The following is an 18,411-nucleotide window of genomic DNA, read 5'->3' as shown; positions in this document are numbered from 1 at the left end:
TATCTACCTCCTTTCTCTTACTCCGTCCCATATCTTTGATTTATACCCAAGGGAGTCTCGCGGGACGTGCGGAATGGCTTAAAGAAAAACAGGTAGAAACGATTGAGCTGACGCAGAAGCTAACAGCTATTTGAAAAAAAAATTAGGTATCCTGCGTCAGTGATGTGTTACCTTCATCCTGCACCGGGGTTTCGTGCATCTGCGACTCGCCATCTTCTATCTCGTCCATCAGCTGTTGTGTTTACAAGGCTTGTGATTCCGCAGACCAAGAAAGTAAGTCATATCATTTCGAATTTTTGGAGAGACACATGGGAGAAGACTGTTAGGACCTCTCGATGTGAAGCAAGGGTTAATATATTTAACCCAATTACTTTTGGACACTGATTAATTCATTTACGTTTTCTTTCTAGCGACGATAAAATTGGCAAATGAAATCTGTAACTCCAGTGGGGTGGCTATTCCTTCATCTGCCAGTTGTTCGTCAACTTCATCGACCACTTCTTCTACAACCTCCTCTTCCACGACGTCTACTGGGCGCACCAGCCCGACATCCAGTTCTATCGGGACACGTTCGTCAAAGTCTGGGTTATCCACCGGCGCCAAAGTAGGCATCGGTGTCGGCGTCGCTTTTGGCAGCATCTTCTTGATACTATTTGCCTTCTTACTATGGTATCTAAGGCGCCGTCGCGGCCAGGATCTAGGGAAGTCGGCTACTGTGACCGCCGACAAGCCAGGAGACGATGTTGGAGGTCAGCTCTACGGCACAAGCCCGCGGACACAGGTGGGACATATTGTCTCGCTCGGATCGACATCATTTCCGGCATTGGGTGGCGCTAATGCCTGTGGTCACTGCGGTACAACAACCACAACACCCTTCTGCACACGGTGTGGTATGCCGTCAAGGCTCACAGGCTATACAGATCTCGCAGTACGGCAGGAGATAGGCCCTACAGATGCCGCAGCGCGACAGGAGATAGACTCTGCAGTTGTCTCAGTACCGCAGGAGATGGGCTCTACAGACGTTGTAGCGCGGCATGAGATTGACACCGGGTACTCCAAGGCAGATCGCGACGACAACGAACATCTCGCTTCCCCAGCTACAAGGCAAGGGCCTCCACTCCCGATTCACTACTCCCAGAAGGGGCAAGCCGAGGTCGAGTTAGCAGCAAGCATGGCCTCGCACAAGGGAAATAACTGCGCCGGACTTGACGAAAATCCCAATCTTTCTCCTAGGCCATATCGGGATCGATCAGGAACTGACACCGCAAATGTTACGCCGCCGTCCTTAGAACGCTCGACAATGTCGACAGCAATCGATGGACGATGTACCATGTGCAATCTTCCTGGCGTAAATACCTGTGCTGGCTGTTGATCTTCACGATACTGCTCTATCGAATGTCGCGATCGAGATTGGCCTACTCATAAGCTTCTCTGCGATTCATTCAACCACTTTATCACCTCACCACTCTCCACTGACCGAAATGTCACGTTCAAGCGGGCCATTCTTTTCCCTGCGGATGCTGAAACACCTCGCTTCGTGTGGCTCAAGTGCACCTTGGATCCGAAGGGATTTGAATTTGATGATTCCCGCAGCATGCTAGGTGACGGACATGTCTTCCCAGGCCGAAATTCCGTAAAAAGGAATCCTGTCAGAGAAAAGGAGCTTGATTACAACATCGAAATTGTTCATCGCGACGACTTCAAACATGATGGATCAAGAATTAACGAAAGTATCCTGACAGCAACTCAGCAGAAGACGACATGTCCCTGGGCCGGCAACGTTGTGGCAGTGAGGCGTGAAGGATCGCGATCAAATACAGCTGTCGTTGGAAATATGACCATGGAGGACTTTCGACATACTACGGACTATTTGTCGACTTATGCTTCCAATCCACAGGACTTCGGTTCCTCTCCAAAGCAGCTTCGGCAAATGGACGTTTACGGCCACCCAGGCATTTTGGCGCATTTGAAAAAGAACTTGGACTGGGGGGCCACATCCGGCTAACGGGGCTTTCCCTGTCCCTAGTTTTCACAAATCCCAGCGCTTTCAAAAGGTGCAACCTGGGGACTTCATTTTCCTAAAGGGTTCTAAGAACTTTGGCTTTGTACGATCTGTTGTGCACCGTGTGGAAGGAGTTAGTTAAACCCCTAATAGTAATTAGAAAAAAACGAGGTCGATAAGGCGTCTATGAGAGTATTTGACCATCGATGATTCCTTGATTAAATTGTTTATAACCCCTTCTCTATAATCTTTCTGATAGACACCTGTGATATAATTTGCCTGGTCTCGTCGTGCGACAATTTGATAAGGTAGTGCCTGGTTTCTCTAAATTATTGAACAATGTGCTTGATCACTGAACAGTGAGGATAATATGGAGAGCCACTGTTTTGTATAGGCAGACGAAGGATGGTGCTGTGAATAGCATCAATTCTAGGGGGGAGGTGGAGATGATAATTTGACCGTGAAGGACACCAAAGGACCATTGGCAATCGCTCTATCTACAATTACAACAAAAGACGCAACCCAAGGGACCAACTATAGCAGCAACAGCTCGCCTGTCGCAGCCCCGCCGGCCAAATGAGGCTGATACACCTGCTGCTGATTCTGCGTGACAACGTACTGCGTTTGCTGTGCGCCTCCATTCCCAAGGCCGTCATCACGTCCGCCAAGGTCCAGAGACGCCATCTGCTGGGAGCCGACGCCGCTGAAGTACGAGTCTGCGGCGTTGACGGCGTCGTTCATGGATGTCTGACCCGTGGTCGCGTTGGGGCCGGTGCCGGGCGCCGTGACGGGGAAGTTAGGTGGAGGGGCCGGGTTGATGGGGCTGATGGGGTTTCCTGTCGTGGTGATGGTGGCCAGGCCGCTGTTGCTTGTGTTTCCGGTTGCGGCGGCAGTGGCTGTAGGTGGGTTGTAATCTAGCATGCTGGCACTGCCGTCCTCGACGGGTGGGCGCTGCAGGGCCGGACTGTGTTGGAGGCGACGGGGACGAGCGGCGCGGAAGACCTGGTGGATGGGTTTGAGGTAGACGGTGGCAAGGGTGCCGACGTTTAGACACAGCTCTTCGAGGGTGCGCGGGTCCAGTTTTTCGCTCTCTGCCGTGATCGGGGGTTTTTGGCCCATCACTACTTCCTTGGCGGATGCTGGGTCGGTGGAGAGGAGACGCCAGTACATGTAGCCGCGATCGCGCAGGTCCGGATCGTCTGTTTCTTCAGTGCACCACTTCAGCACCTCTGGGACGATCTGTTGGCCCTTGGTAGGCCGCTGAATGAAGAGCTTGACGGTGGCTGTCAGCAGTGCGAGCTGCACTTCGATGGTCTCATCGTGGAAGGTTGCCAGGTAATCCTGCAAAAGACCGTCTGAATTCTCGATCCGGTCTGCATATTGGCCAATGATCCAGATGATGGCTGCCTTAGCCTCGGGCTCGTCGAGATCATCGATGTTTCGAATCACATGTCCGATAATACCCTCGTACTGATTTGGATATTTGCGGAAGATGTTGCGAATCACCACTGTTGCCTCCTGGACAATGTATGGGATCTTGGCGTCAACCAGCTCCAAAAGCGTGTCGATACACTGCCGCGCAGCCGACTCGATCTTGATGGCTAGTTTTCCGATGGCGCGGACTGCCTTGCGCACAAAATGCACATCGATTTCAGTTGCATATTCTCGAAGCTCCGCCAAGACCACGGAAATATTTTCTTTGGTGGTCAACATAAACATCAACTCCAACTTGGTCACCTTGACGTAGATGGGATCATTGTAGTTGCAGAAAAACACCCGGATATCATTTCGCAGGACTTCGGGTCTCTTCTGCAGGATCAGAATGGCGTTTCGCAATGCCAGATACTGGACCTCAGGAGGTTTAGAGAGCAATGTAATGAGGGGCGGTGACAGTTTGTTGCATAACGAAGTGATGTGTTTTTCGCCAGCAATATAGTTCATGAGATAGAGTATGACTCGACAAGAAGTGAGGACAACCGCAGAATTCGAGTGTGATAGCCGTGGTGCAATTCGCTCTGCCAGCAGGAGCGCCTCGGCGGTATCTTGGGGCACGTAAGACATTAATGCTTCGAGGATATAGGTTTGACCCCATCTGCAAAGGCTGTTAGCCATCATTCGCATATACAAAGGGTTGTTCTTACTCAGAACAGTCCGCCAGAATCGAAACCAGTTTTGATGCGCTGACGTAGTCGATGGTAAGGGAGATGGATTCACTCCGGCCCCAAATGTCCACCAACGAAGCCAAAACGCTTGAAACAACTGTCGGGTTCTCGTCCTTCAACATGCGGTTGAGTCTATCGATCAAGTCGGAATTTTCTACCGTTTTTTTGTCGTGCTCATACAGTTTTGCGACGCAAAAGGCAGCCGTCTTGCGGACATAGGGATCGTTGTCCTGCATCAGGCGTTTGAGGGGTTGAAAGGTCGCTTCAACGAACTCGCGGACATGTACATAAGCGATGGTTCGTAGTGCGAGTGCGCGCACCAGCGGGTTGGTGTCCTCCATATCCTATTGAGCCGAAGTCAGACATAGTTCGTTTGTTGATGGGTATGCGGGCCATACATCAACTAGAATCGGTAGCGCCTTGAGTGCGACATCGGGCTTCATCCTTGAATAGTTGACCAGGAACAAAAAGCACCTAGAGATGTCAGCACGTTACTAACCGCTGTGACTGTCCGGCATACATCTTCTTGATCTCCAAGCTGGGTAGGTTCATGCAGTCGATCACGTCCGGAAACAGGGCCACCATGTCGTTATTGCTCATGGTCATGTTGGCAACGATCTTCTTCAGCGCGATCTTTTTGGCGGAGTAGTTCTTGTCCTTCTTGCCGCCGCTATTGAGCTCCTGTCGCAGCTCGGCGACTTTGCCCTGTCGGGTTCGAGGAAAGAGTGAGCTATTAGGCGGAGCATAGGGGAGGATGCCGATGAACATGGGGTATCAGAGTTTGGGGCAGTAGGAGAGACCAAAAGCGCGAAGCCTTCAAGAACAGACATAGTCGAGGGGAGTAAGATGCGGGGAAGGAGGAAGGAAGAAAAAAGTCACGACGGGCAGCAACAAAGAGGCAAAAGCACGTTCACATACCCTGGCGAACAACTTCGCATCACCCCCGGAAGTACTCATGATTGCGTGGGCGAATCAACGGAGGAGGGGTCTGGCGCGGAACGCTTGAGAGCGACGGATTTGAGACTAGTCTGGCCGTGCGATAAAATCACATGCGTAGCGAGCGGGAAAGGGTCGAGCCAAGTGCCAGATCGCTAGCACTGGATTAAGGTATCGACAGAGCGCTAGGAAAGGTTGTGCTGGAGTCGAGGAGAGCTGGCAAGAAAAAGGGACCGTAGTGGATTCTTCAGAACACCGGGCTCGGACAGCGTTTAGAAAGATCGAAAGTGGCTGGGAGGAGGGACAGAGATGCTGCTGACTGTCATAGCAAGGGAATTGAACCCGACAAGAAAAAGATATAAATTGGATCGGGAGAATGAAAAGAAAGGAGGAAGGAGAGATGACGAAGGCAGGCAGAAGGAAGGCGGAGTGAAGAATGGCCGGGCGGGATTGCGGAGGAACTGGTGACACTCTCTCTCTCCTTGTCATCATCCATCTTCACTGCAACACACCACACCATCATGTCGCAGCCCCTTCCTCCCCCTCCACCACCGCAATGGGTCGTTGCACTCAACTCGCCTATGCCCAAACCCACTAAGGCGGCCTCTAGCATCCCCGACCCGCCTGGGTTTTCAAGCAGCAAAGCCGTAGGCAAGCAGGTGAGAAGCCATCCCACGCAACCCCCAGAATATCTAGGCTTACGCTATCCCCTTGTCTCTTCAGCGCGAAAAACAACAAAAGGATCAGCAGCAACCCACCGCCTCGAAGCCCGAAGAAACCGACGCGCTCAAGATCAAGAAAGCGTGGGAAATCGCCATCGCCCCGTCCAAGCAGATCCCCATGAACGCGATCATGATGTACATGTCCGGCAATAGCCTGCAGATTTTTAGTATCATGATGGTATTCATGCTCTTCAAAGGTCCCATCCAGGGGTTGTTCAATACCAATGCCGCATTCGCCAAATTTGACACCGAGTCGACGCGCGCAAAGCTGGTCGGTGTCAAGGCGGTTTATGTGCTGATGCAGTTGGGACTGTTGGCTCTGGGGATTTGGAAGGTTAATGCCATGGGTCTTTTGCCGTATGATTTTATTCTTTCTCTTTTTCTAATGGAACTGAACTGACTTGAAACGCAGGACGACGAGGTCGGATTGGTTGGCCTGGGAGTCAGAACGGCAACCTTTGGAGCGGGCTTATTTTGCTTTCAGGTGATGCATGGAGGAGACATACAAGGCAAAATAGATTGTTCCTGAATAATTCGAAGCTGCTTTCACGCTGATTCATCGCATGCCTATTCGCAGAACCATGTGCGATGGGATGCATTATTCTCATCACACTTTTACTACTTGTAATTTGAAAAAACATTCCATGAGGAAGAGTATAAGGCTAAACATAAATATCCAGCCGTCGCCGCATGGTTCAAATTCTGCTCGAAGTACACGTCGATTTCTTCTATAGTGCGGTACGGCGTCTCAGGATATAGAAAGACCTACCCTCACATCCGAGCAGGGATGTGAAGGCACAGGGTAAGTGTAGATTGTTGGTTAATTTGTTTTCCTGGGCAGAACAGACCTTACTGTGTCTAATAGCCTCGGTGGGACATCAATATCACCTTTTCTCTGACTGCACATTATGAACCTGGGTATCGCTCCCACCATTCTTAGCCTCCAGCTTCACCCTCCGCTCCTCGCGCCATCTCGGTCCATGCCGAATTACTAACAACAGAAGCGGCGACGTGCCCAGCATGACAAATGCAATAAAAGTATAGCACCAGCCCCTCCCCATAGCATTGAGCATGGGATCGATCAAGGCCGTAGCTCCCGCACCCAGCAAACAGCGCATAAAGTTATTAGCGGCGGTAGCTTTGGCCGCCTGCTCCGGGTAGAGGTCAATCAAAAGCGTGCTGACAGTATTGAACGACCCGGTCAGGGCCAGGCCCATGATGAACAGGATGGCTGTTGGCGCGGCGAGATGGATTCCGAAATTCAAGAGCCAGCCGAAGACAAGGATGCTCAGGCTCCCGATCGTCAGGAGCGGGAAGGCGATCTCCAGCCGTGCTTTTTCGATAGGGAAGTTCCGGAGGTCGGTGTGTCGGTTTTTCACAAGGGGGAAGTTTAGACCCTTGGCGATGCGTCTGTAGTTAAAATCGAGGAACTTGCCGTTGCCGATTGAGGCGATGGTGGCGCCTACACCAAAGGGGATGTAGCATAGACCGATTTGGAGGTCGTCTAAGCCGTATAGGTCGCGGTAGATGGATGGTATGGAGGCGCTGACGTCGTAAAACCCGGCGAATAGCAATGCGTTGGAAAATAGAATAATGCTCGTATCCTTCTGGAAGACAATGGAGAGCGTCTGGAAAGGATTGGGGAAGGAGAGTTTCTTCTTGGACGAGCCAGGTGTGATACCCTCTTCACGAGCTTTGCGGGACTTGAGATAGCTGATCAAGGACATATTCCATTTCTGAGGAGGCAGTGACCCATCCCCAACGACTCCGCGAGCGGTCTCCGGGAAGAAAATCAGGAATGGAACCATAAACGTTCCTGAGAAAATGGCGAGGAACCAAAATATGGCTCTCCATCCCAGATACTGCGATAGTAGGCCTCCGATCACTGGTCCGATGGAGGGCCCGAGGAGTGACCCCGCCGTGACGAAGCCCATATATGAGCCGCGCTGGGATGCCGTGGCCACGTCGGATACCACGCCTGCGGAGAGGGCAATGGTTGTGCTGATTCCGGCGCTTTGAAGACATCTTAGCACGAAGAGGGCTGCGTAGTTGCTCTGTAGAGCTAGAGCAATGTTGGCTGCGATGTAGAGAGTGAAGCATACAACGTACGCTGGTCGTCGTCCTGCGTTGTCGGCGAAGTCGCCAATGAACATGGGCGAAAGACCTTGGAAGATCTGGGAATCATGAGTTTTTGAAAAAAAAAACTGGAACTTTCCGAGATACTCACCATGTAGCTCGTAAGGGTCAAGTTGATTAATGAACCTGTGACATGTAGATCCTTGGCCAAGGTATTCAAGGCCGGGAAGTAGATCTGAGACGAAACCGGCGAGAAGAAGCCGGCCCACGAGGCCATGAAAACAATATATCGACGCTGCGTCTCCGTGAAGACGGAATAGTCGACCTCGGCGACGTCGGGCCCACTACTTCCATGATGATTCCCCGCATTATTGACATCCTGAGCAGCAGCAGACTCTAGGTCCCTTTCCGTAGGCTCAGCCATCCAATCCAATTCAGTTCAGTTGGTGCGAGAACATCGAAGCACCACGCCGCAGCAAGCTTGCCGTTTTAGATGGTGAGAAGAACATGTTGAGAAGAAAGAAACCCCACTAAGAAAGATTATTTGAATTAACTCCATCCATACTTAAATCCGAAGCGAGACCAGCGACAAGCGGCGCCGGTTTTTTTTTTTTTTTTTAGTGGAATCCCGCTTTCTTGATTTGCAGAGGGGCAAACTGGGTCTGTGCCGAGATGCCGAAACCGTCCACTTGAGCTTTATCGTGAGATGTCAAGCCCCGATAAAGCGGCAAAGCGTGAGTCAGTCAACCTTTTTTAAAGGTCGCACTCTAGGCAGCTCTAGGCAACCGCATCTAGACAGATCTATAAGTTTCTACCCTTGCTTCTTTCGGAGGGAAAATGCATCTGTTCGGCGACTGATGCTGCAGACCGAGATTTTTTCATTGGACGCCAGTGACGATCTCGGGATAACATCAAACACCCCGAGACCGGACTGCCAATCTACATGCCTCCAGGAAGATCTGACAGAACTCCCACACCTCGGTGTATGTATTGTACAGGGCTGTGGGCGCGACACGGACAACATCCGGCTTTCTTTCGTCGATCACCACACCATTCTGCTCCAAATGACTCAGCACCGAATCCAGCAGACCGGGCTGAAGGCGTAGACTCAGTTGCGCGCCTCGTTCGTGTGGATTGGATGGTGTGATGAGAGTGAACGGCTTGTCTTCCGCGGGTGCGTCGTGCGGGTACCTGAGAAGCAAGTGCTCCAGGTAGCCAGTGAGACGGAGCGATTTCTGGCGGATTGCAGCCATGGACGCTCGGTCAAAGATTTCAAGGGAGGCAATTACGGCGTTCATGTCCAGGACCGAAGGATTCGATAGTTGGAAGCCTGCGGCGCCGGGCTGGGGAATGAATTCTATAGCTTTGGGTTAGTCCTGCAATCCACGAGGGCCCGGGAAAAGAACGTACTGTTGTCCATATTGAACCGCGTCTTGCTATCATGACCCCACCAGCCAGTGAATCGAGGACGAAACGGTTCGTCGCTATCAGCCTGCTTCTCGTCCACACGGCCGTGTCGCTCGTGAACAAACATTGCCGCCATGCCACCAGGTCCACTGTTAAGATATTTGTAGCTGCACCACGCCGCAAAATCTACGTTCCAGTCATGTAGCCGCAGATCCACGTTCCCCGCGGCATGAGCACAGTCCCAGCCGATCAATATGCCTTTGGAGTGGGCGTGAGCGGTAATATGTTCAATATCAAAGTACTGTCCGGTGTAGAATTGGATGGCCGAGAGAAGAATCAGCGCAGTACTGGAGGCATTGTCATCAATGACTTTGAGAATTTGTTCCGTTGTCAGAATGGGATAATCTGTGTTTTCTGGCTCGATGAGGACCATGGCATCATCCGGGGTAAAATTGTGATGGCGGATTTGAGATTCGACCGCATACTGTATGTGCCTGAATTAGTGTGCTGTGCCAATATATACCTCACAGCAAGACGTACATGATCGCTAGGAAACGCCTTCCCCTCCAGAATAATTCTATATTTCTCCTTGGTTGGGCGGTAAAAACTCGCCATCAGCAAGTGCAAATTACCAGTCAGGGTCCCCATGACGGCAACTTCGCTCTGCAAAGCACCAACAACGGGCGCCATCAGTTTCGCTCCCGCGGTGTCAACATCGACAAATGGAGGCAGGAGCTGATCCTCATGCGGCATGAAATGACCCGTCACGCCTTTCGTCGCCCAGGTACGCAGATATCGCTCGATATACCGCTGGATACTGCGCGGCTGGACTCCGAGGGAGTTGCCGCAGAAGTAGATGCATATTGGAGCTGAAGATTCGTCCTCGCCTGTTGGGGGCTGTTTAGTATAATCAATTGGCAAGAACGACGAGAAATATACCTTCATCCCCAGCCAACACCTTCCGCTTCAGGTCCTTTTTGGTCGGAATGATAAACTCGTCCCGGAAGTGTCGCAGCGGATCTTGGGAATCGAGTGCCTCGGCATACTCTCTGGTGTAGGCGTGCACCTCATCGTGGTAGGAGAGCGAGGGACCATGCTTGAGATCCCGGACATACTGTCTGGAGTCCATCTCGTAGAGAGGTGTGTGCAGTAGTATACTTGTACCTCTTCTTGCAAAGAAGAGCAATGTCATCCCACCGCCGATCCCTGCCCTTCCCGCTCATTTATTCTGCCACATCCCTCCGCCTGATATGGACCAATGACAATCCTGCCGAATCGATGGCCGATGGATATCTAAGCAAGTTCACCCATCGCCTTCGCCGTGCTCTCCTCCCAAAACACCCCAGTCTCCAACATGTCACGGCCATTACTCTCGTCAACCGCTGCTCGACGGTTCTCCCAAGCCCCGCAAACCCGCCTGTTCTCAACCTCCCGCCCGGCGCAGCGCTTGTCTGCATTCCCCGACGGCAAACTCACGGCTTGCCGGCAATTCATTCACATTCAACAAAGCGCCCCACGCTGTTTGTCAAGACACTCGACTCCTCGGTCTTCTTTCCTCCGTCCGCAACATGCCTCCTTCTCCTCCTCGACTGTCCGACCCGCTACGAAAGTCACCCAGAACCCGCGCGCCGGGGACGATGGCGCCACGCTTATGGTTAAGATCTCGCCGCGGGCGGTAGAGGTACGTTTGACTACTGCTTTGGTTTCGCATATGTTTTTTGCAGGATGAGCGGATGGGAAGTACCTGGGTAGTGCTACTGAGTATTTTCGAATCGGAGCATACTCATACCTCTCGCCCGGTATGAGCAGCTTTACGGAGATTCTCAGTACATGCGACCACAGGGTGTGGAGAACAGGGCTTCCCGTCCGCTCAGCCGTACTTAAGCCACACGCCGGTCAGTTAGTAGTTGGGTGGGTGACCACCAGCGAATCCTGACTGTTGCATGTATACTTTTCTTTTTTTTTGGTCACTCACTCATGGTTCTCGTTTACTGTCAACTTTTTATCTAAACTAATAACCTCATCACCCAGCGTCTCCGCGAAATCACCGACCCAACCACCTCCCCCTCCGCCACCAGAGAAGACAACCCCTACCACCACCTCCGAATCACCGTCACCAGCGGCGGCTGCCACGGCTTCCAGTACATGATGTCCCTGGAGTCCGCGAACAAGATCGACGCAGAAGAAGACACCATCTTCGAGGGCGAGGAAGATGTAGCCACGACGGATGCAGCGGGCGGGGAGGCAAAGGTTGTGATGGATGAGCCCTCGTTGGAGCTTTTGCATGGTAGCACAGTCGATTATACGACTGAGCTGATTGGGAGCCAGTTCAAGATTGTGGATAACCCGCGCGCGACGAGCAATTGTGGTTGCGGGACGAGTTTTGATGTTAGTGATTGATCGATTGGGTGGCTTATATTTGATCATGATCAACCTTGTACATGATATGTATGGCATATGCGTCTGCTTTGCGAAGATAGAATAATAGCATATTATACCTTTCTCTTCTCTCATGCTTGCTCTTTTTACATACAGCACCACTGCAACTACCGGAGTTCTTAATACTATAAAAAGGTCTACTTCAGGGCCAGTATATCGATCTGTTTGTGTGAAAAGAAACCGAGTTTTTTCTATCAAGGTATGTATGTATATACAAAAAGGCCGGCCCGAAATTAACTAAGACCATCTTTAACAAACCGAAGAGACTACTGCCCGAAAGTCCAACCGAGAGATGTATAACTATACATCGTCTATTTCTCCTCGTTCTCGATGACATACCCCCAGTCGTGCTGCTCTTTGCCATACATAATGGTCTCAAGCCACGATTTGATCAGGGAGGCGTACCCGGCCGGCTCACCGGACGCACCAAGGGTGCTGATATCGACATTGTCGTTGCGGATCAGCTCGACGGGCGTGATGAAGTACTGTTTGCTCTTGTTAGCTGATGATACAAGACGGAAAGAAAAAGGAAGACAGAGAAAAACATACAGCAGTACCAGAGACAAACGCCTCAACAATACGCCCCTCCTTCGCGGCCAGCTCAATCTCGCCAATGGTCAACGCCCTCTCCACAACGTGCACAGGCGCCAACCCCCCAACAGCTCGCTCCGCCAGTCTCTCACGACAAAGCTCCAACACACTTCTCCGCGTAACACCAGGCAGGATAAGCTGATTCTCCAACGGCGCCGTAATCATCTCCAAACGGCCGGTATGGGCATTATGCATAACAACAAAGAAATTACTCGCCCCGGCCTCGGTAACCTGGCGCTCGGCACCAAACAGCCACAGGATCTGATCAAAGCCCTGCGCCTGCGCGGCGCCGTGTGCCTGCAGGGACGGGCCGTAATTCGCGCCCAGCTTGGCGTATCCGAAGCCGCCGGGCCAGGCGCGGATGCTGTCTGGGTGAGAGGCGTAGAGGCGCAGACCCTGAGGCGCGCCCGGTTGCCCGTATTTCTTGACTTTGCTCACGTCTGGCCAGAGGACGGCGATGATGAAGAGGAGAGCTTCCTTTGGCACTTGGACGCCGAGGTGAGGGCCATTTCCAATAATCGCGGGCCGGAGGTACAGGAACGAGCCCGGGCGGTCTCGCGGGAGCCAGCCTATATCATGATATTAGTTTTACAGAGATATCTTGAGAAGGAGGAGGTAACATACGCGGGCCATCAACCTCCATCAGCTTCGCCACGAGCTTCTTCAACTCATCGGGCTTGAAACCCGGCAACGACGAGCGCACCGCACTCCCAGACAGCCGTTCGCCATTACAATCCGGTCGAAAGAGGCGCAGCTTCCCGTCGTACCCACGGTAAACCTTCATGCCTTCGAAGCACTGCGTAGCATAGTGCAGACAGCCCGCCGTGGCGGGGATGCTGAGGTTCTCGAACGGCTTCACCTGCGGCGTCTCCCAGCCGGTCTCGGCGGTCCACCGCACGGTGACCATGTGGTCGGTGCAGTAGGAGTGGCTCAGCTCCTCGGGCGAGCCGGGGGCAGGTACATCGCGGGGGGTGGTGGTGCGGGTTAGGTTGCAGGTAGAGGCATCCAGCTCTCCTATTCTTGGGGGGGTGATGGATCCCATTGCTGGTGGATTGGATGGAGACGGAGAGGAAAGTCAATTGCAGGAATTCAATGACTTAAATCTGTGGAGTGTGAGTGGATAGAGTGAGTCACTCTATCAGAGTTTTAGGCCGAAAATTCCAACCTAAGAAACAGACAATCGTCTAGTCGTTTGTTTCGCTGTTGTATCTACGAAGATACAAAGAAGTCCAGGACAGGTCTCTCTTATAGGGACGCGGCTTGCCCCGGCCACCCATTCTTCAAGAATGCGGGCCGAGCCAAAAATTTTTTAAAAAAAAATCGGATACACATTTGCCATCGGCAAACACAGCCATTCGACTCATGATCTATGGAAATTAAATAACATTTGAATTCGTTCTCGAGTTAGATATAGCTGCATCTGGGGATACAAATGTGTGTCACACAGAGTTTCGATCGTCCTCAAAATCGGTACATATGTCGGGTAGGGTTGACGCCCTGTGAGTGACAGCGGCTTTTCTGCCGCTGATAAGGGAGACCGCCGGTTATCGATCTGCCGGAACAAGGGAGACCCACTAGGGACTCTGGATAGTGCCCGAGGATAGCCGTGAAGTAACGAACTATAGATGATATGGGGAACAGTTAGCGCAGTGCAGGGGAAGACGTTGAGATAAAGGCCGCCGCCACGAGAAATGCTGCATCTGCACTGTATTGGTCGGAAAAGAGGACAGGGATCCCAGTATTGATTCTGTCTGGCTGTCGGTGACTATGCGGGTCGATGATAGGTAAAATCATACTGAAATAAGAATAATTATTATTCATTTACTAGTTACTAACTACTGCCTCGAGACGATTTAATATTAGATCGCCAAGCTGCTGCCGAGACTCTCAATACTTTCCCCGCGCACGAAACCTGATTGTTAGATGGCTGTTTTTTCCGACTTAGTAATGTGACATCAGTTTCGTCGCCTTCGTTAATAACAATGTACATCCATGCTCCATGGGTTCCGCTGCGATTTGATAGACAGCCGCTTACCGTAGAGATCTCTGCTTTGCCTTTACCTTGAGCGGGTGAATGCGACAGCCCGCCGATCCACTAACGAGTAGTCCGCCGTCCTAGTAGTCTCCCGGTCACCTTGGCAGAATCTCGTCTATCTCCTTTGGGAGACAATCATCGCTCGCCCCGCACGGAATACCATGCCTCGATCCCTGTATGTTTATTCCAGCGTGGACTAACTAGTTTTGTCGAACGGAGGAACGAAACGGGCGATCCATTTCAGCGCGAGGGTTGAGCGGATGCCAGTGTTTGTCAGGTCGTCTCTGACAGATGCTGATCGTGGTAGTTACATAGTGAGTGAAACAAGCTTTGGGCGGTGTGCTTGCTTATGCGGAATGAGCCTGATGTGTTTTGACATCATCTCATCTCCACCGAGCCGCCTAGCGCAAAGTGGAGGGTTCAAGAGGAAAAAGATTCATACGTGGAGCACGATGAAAAAAAGAAAATCCACGCCATTCATTATTGGCGGACAATTAATCCGTATGGATAGACCATCACGCGCGCGGAGATCTTTGTCGGGATTTGGGTGCTTGCCTATCCCTGCGCAGCCAGCAGGGCAAAGAAGCAAACCAACAAACTTCGGTTGCCAAGGGATTTTACGCGCGAACAGGTTGTCGGTCCCATGCCATCCATCGGGTCTTGCCACTGCGTACAAACCCTGGCAGGTATTGAACCATTCTTCGGTTGGGGACTTATTCTCCGGAGAAGCCCTCAGGGGCGTGGATCGGATTTCATTCGTTCCCGGACTCGACTAGGATACCTTTCACCCTAGCACGGACCAGTTGCCATGACCGCATTTCTCTCAGACGGGAAGGGCAGAAGTGGAGCAGAGGCGAGATGCCCGTGGGTATCAATCAGATTGCAATCAGGATAATCTGTGACAGCTTGCCTAAAAGAAAGACGCCTCATTCCCCGTTCTTCTTTCCAATCTAACAACCACCAAGAAGATTCGTTCTCTGCCAGAGTAAATACTTCTCGCCCTCTTCTATTCATCTTCGACAACCGCATGATCAGTATCTTCTCAGGTACTGGGTTTTCAAGGACCGGGAGGAACGTTTGATGGGCCAGAAACAGCCAAACAATTGCATGACTTAAATGGGTTGGTCTCCTTCGAATCCCTGTCCCTCTCTAAACACACCAGTGCCTGACACGCATCATCGGGCGCCAGGTACCACCCACCGCGGGGCTTAAATCTTGGAAGAAACCCCTCCCTGATGCTTCTGGTACGCCATCCTCCCCAAGAAAGGCCTCTGTTGGCCCCGGAGTACAAGATGAGCCAGGAAGACAAAATGGGTATGGCCTTGGAGGGGAGGAAGAGCCAGGACGACGTGGTCAGACCCTTTCCACAGTTGCTGCCAGGGCCCCGGAAATTCGCGCCGCAGTCATCCACCAGCATTGAGCGCCTGAAAAAGACCTCCATGGCCTGCAAGGCCTGCAAGACTGCAAAGAGAAAGGTACACCCCCACTCCCCCGTCTGCGGCCTGCTCCTGGCTGACAGCTTGGTTATAGTGCAGTGGTGCCGGCAAACCACCGAAACCGCCATGTAATGCGTGCAAGGTCACAGGTACCCTATGCGAATTCGACCCAACACTCGACCTCCGGCGCAAGGAAGCTCATACCGCCAAAATCAACGGCCTCGAGGCGAAGATCGAGGAGCTGCAAAATTACAAGCATCTACTGGACGATTTGATCACAAGGGTTCGATCGCCACACAGGCATGAGGTCAATCGGATCGTGAAGATGATTCGCATGGATGATTTTGATCTAGAGGAGGTTGTTCGTGCTATCGAAAGCCCGATCGCCGCTTCCACACATCCCCAGTTGCTTCCGGACCCTCACGACTTGGAAATCTCAGGGGGAGACATCCAGGTGAAGCAGGAAAAGGACGGCATAGAATGGTTGGACTTGCCGCCACAGAGAATTGTCGACCCTTATGCTCGTGTCACGCTGGAAACCCTCTGCGATATCCCCCGCTTTAAGGTGCCAGCGCAACCGTGGACCAAGGTCACCGATGACAGCCACCTGGTTTCGCACTTGATTTCACTCTACCTCACCTGGGATCATCCATGCTCCCAGTTTATAGATCAAGACGTTTTTCTCAAACACATCAAGGCGAAGGATCTGACGTCGGAGTTTTGCACCCCACTCCTGGTCAATAGCCTTCTAGCAATGGGAAGCGTATGATTCGCCCGCAAATATCCATTTGAGCCTGACTAACCCCTCTATATAGGTTTATTCCGATAGCCCGCAAGTCATCTCCCAGCAAGAAGACAGCGTTTTCCGAGGACAGCTCTTTCTGTCCGAAGCAGAACGTTTGTGGAAAACAGAGGAGGGCCGCCCAACGCTAGCGAATGTGCAAGCACTCCTTGTGATATGTTGTGTGTATGTCGCCCACCAAGTCTTATCGACATGTTTTGCGCTCTTCCAGTACTGAACAAGATTGCAGCCACAGATGTCAAGGCAAAGCCAACCTGGGCTGGCTTCTCCTCCGACAAGCGGTCCAGTTAGCCCACGATATGGGATTGTTTTACCCCCCGGAGGCGATTTATCCGCCGGAGATGCAACGAGTTCGCTCAACCACCGCCTGGGGTATCTTCAATCTGAACTCGTAAGGGATCTGCGTTACTGTGAGGTTTGAGACATGGCTGACTGGCGTGCTAGACAAATGGCAATGGAGCTGCAGAAGACGCCGAATTTGGAAAAGCCGGGGTTCCAAGTCGGTATAGGCGACGTTGCCTGGGTCCCGTATCCACGATTGAACCAGCTGATATATCCGAGAAAGAAAGCGCATCTGCCAGATGTGCAGGATGGACTTTCCGAGTTGATGGAAATCGTGGCAGATGTCCAAAAACTCTTTTTGGACAATTTGACCCTCAGCATTGACGATCTATGGGTCAAAGCCCAAGACCCATACAATCGCTTTGTGGACTGGCTGAGTCGCTGTCCCGATGTATCGCAGATTGAAGACCAGCCGGTTTCGGGATTCTTGGTTTTGCGGTACGTATTTGACCACCGAAATGACAAGTGATAAGAGTGGCATTTGCTGATGGAAATAAACTGAAAGCCTGAAATGTCTCCACGCAATCATGGCCCTCTTCGAAATGCTGATTCGCCGCGATGAGCAAGGACCTTCGTCTAACCCCATATGGCGACAAGAGGTATTGGAACTCCAGACCCGGACCGCCGAGGAGACGGCCGAGTGCCTCCGTATCCATCGTCAGTCGTATGGCATCCGGTATATCCCTCGCCAGATGGTCGGCGCCATTCAGTCCGGTCTCCTGGTCCTCGTACACCAGCTGGCAACCCGCGAGCAAGTGCAAGTGAGAGAACCGTTCGCCGAGCTTTGGCGGTTTGGAACTGCAATTGACCACAGATTCGAACCGATCGCGGAAACTGTCCGGCAGATTCGATTGATGGCCCAGAGTGGTGTCGTCGAGATACCAGTTGAAGTGATCGAGATCAGTGATCCCGAGCACGGGGAAGGGCTTTGAAGCATCGTCGTCTCAGTTAAGTTCGGCATCGCGTCGCTATTGCAGATATAGTGATTGATCATCGAGTCACTCGTGTGGCGGCCGTCAGTCCAGCCAATGTCAAGAGGCGCGCTGAGAAGAGATGGTGGTCGTCGTGGCAGGATCGAATGTAGCGTTCTATCTTTCTCTGCCATCGTACCTTCCCGATCCAGATGGCAGGGCTGCGTTGTACGATGGGACAGGGGCCAGGGTCCTGGCCTCTCGGAGTGTGTTATTCAATCGTTGATTACATTCAGATTGTACCCTGTGTGATTGTCATGGTCTAGGTGGCTGGAAGCATCTTCCGGACCACTCCTTCTCACTGGCGGCCTGCCCAGCGTTTACGACACTACATCAAACTGGTATGATCCTTTTTGATAGAGAAATAAAGAAGATTCAATTCTTGGCTTTCGCCGTATCTATGTAGTTTGTTCTCGGGTAGTTTGCTTCCAAAGTCAGCCCTCCTCTGGTGACCGCCTACCACGCTGACGAGGACGCACGCCCGCCCCTA

General features: G+C 52.0%; 8 protein-coding genes across 8 annotated transcripts; 4 read left to right on the top strand and 4 right to left on the bottom strand.

Annotated features, from left to right (window-relative positions):
- Window positions 1-162: 162 nt before the first annotated feature.
- N7510_009904 (Zinc finger mynd-type protein) lies at window positions 163-2,005 on the top strand (the record flags this gene model as incomplete). Its single annotated transcript, XM_056981829.1, has 4 exons — window positions 163-273; window positions 448-569; window positions 679-1,348; window positions 1,427-2,005. 4 exons carry the CDS (start codon window positions 163-165, stop codon window positions 2,003-2,005), a joined length of 1,482 nt encoding a protein of 493 aa, XP_056829665.1.
- Window positions 2,006-2,536: 531 nt separating this feature from the next.
- On the bottom strand, window positions 2,537-4,932 carry N7510_009903 (putative AP-2 adaptor complex subunit beta; the record flags this gene model as incomplete). Its single annotated transcript, XM_056981828.1, has 4 exons — window positions 2,537-4,094; window positions 4,144-4,508; window positions 4,563-4,638; window positions 4,685-4,932. The coding sequence occupies 4 exons, from the start codon at window positions 4,930-4,932 to the stop codon at window positions 2,537-2,539; spliced, it is 2,247 nt and encodes a 748-aa protein (XP_056829664.1).
- Window positions 4,933-5,621: 689 nt separating this feature from the next.
- Window positions 5,622-6,310, top strand: N7510_009902 (ER membrane protein complex subunit 4; the record flags this gene model as incomplete). The annotated part of the gene is made up of 3 exons (XM_056981827.1): window positions 5,622-5,759; window positions 5,824-6,179; window positions 6,235-6,310. The coding sequence occupies 3 exons, from the start codon at window positions 5,622-5,624 to the stop codon at window positions 6,308-6,310; spliced, it is 570 nt and encodes a 189-aa protein (XP_056829663.1).
- A 396-nt stretch (window positions 6,311-6,706) lies between these two features.
- N7510_009901 (MFS transporter) lies at window positions 6,707-8,322 on the bottom strand (the record flags this gene model as incomplete). The annotated part of the gene is made up of 2 exons (XM_056981826.1): window positions 6,707-7,996; window positions 8,050-8,322. 2 exons carry the CDS (start codon window positions 8,320-8,322, stop codon window positions 6,707-6,709), a joined length of 1,563 nt encoding a protein of 520 aa, XP_056829662.1.
- A 487-nt stretch (window positions 8,323-8,809) lies between these two features.
- Window positions 8,810-10,434, bottom strand: bna5-1 (kynureninase; the record flags this gene model as incomplete). Its single annotated transcript, XM_056981825.1, has 4 exons — window positions 8,810-9,255; window positions 9,309-9,789; window positions 9,846-10,192; window positions 10,245-10,434. The coding sequence occupies 4 exons, from the start codon at window positions 10,432-10,434 to the stop codon at window positions 8,810-8,812; spliced, it is 1,464 nt and encodes a 487-aa protein (XP_056829661.1).
- A 225-nt stretch (window positions 10,435-10,659) lies between these two features.
- N7510_009899 (FeS cluster insertion protein) lies at window positions 10,660-11,705 on the top strand (the record flags this gene model as incomplete). Its single annotated transcript, XM_056981824.1, has 2 exons — window positions 10,660-10,986; window positions 11,337-11,705. The coding sequence occupies 2 exons, from the start codon at window positions 10,660-10,662 to the stop codon at window positions 11,703-11,705; spliced, it is 696 nt and encodes a 231-aa protein (XP_056829660.1).
- Window positions 11,706-12,055: 350 nt separating this feature from the next.
- N7510_009898 (branched-chain amino acid aminotransferase, cytosolic) lies at window positions 12,056-13,377 on the bottom strand (the record flags this gene model as incomplete). Its single annotated transcript, XM_056981823.1, has 3 exons — window positions 12,056-12,229; window positions 12,294-12,904; window positions 12,960-13,377. 3 exons carry the CDS (start codon window positions 13,375-13,377, stop codon window positions 12,056-12,058), a joined length of 1,203 nt encoding a protein of 400 aa, XP_056829659.1.
- Window positions 13,378-15,662: 2,285 nt separating this feature from the next.
- N7510_009897 (putative C6 transcription factor) lies at window positions 15,663-17,882 on the top strand (the record flags this gene model as incomplete). The annotated part of the gene is made up of 6 exons (XM_056981822.1): window positions 15,663-15,845; window positions 15,901-16,569; window positions 16,622-16,773; window positions 16,838-16,999; window positions 17,053-17,388; window positions 17,456-17,882. The coding sequence occupies 6 exons, from the start codon at window positions 15,663-15,665 to the stop codon at window positions 17,880-17,882; spliced, it is 1,929 nt and encodes a 642-aa protein (XP_056829658.1).
- Window positions 17,883-18,411: the final 529 nt, after the last annotated feature.

The sequence above is a fragment of the Penicillium lagena genome (assembly GCF_028827675.1).
Source record: "Penicillium lagena strain IBT 129212 chromosome Unknown utg000007l_segment0_segment0, whole genome shotgun sequence".
NCBI lineage: Eukaryota > Fungi > Ascomycota > Eurotiomycetes > Eurotiales > Aspergillaceae > Penicillium > Penicillium lagena.
This window is presented reverse-complemented; position numbering and strand designations above follow the sequence as displayed.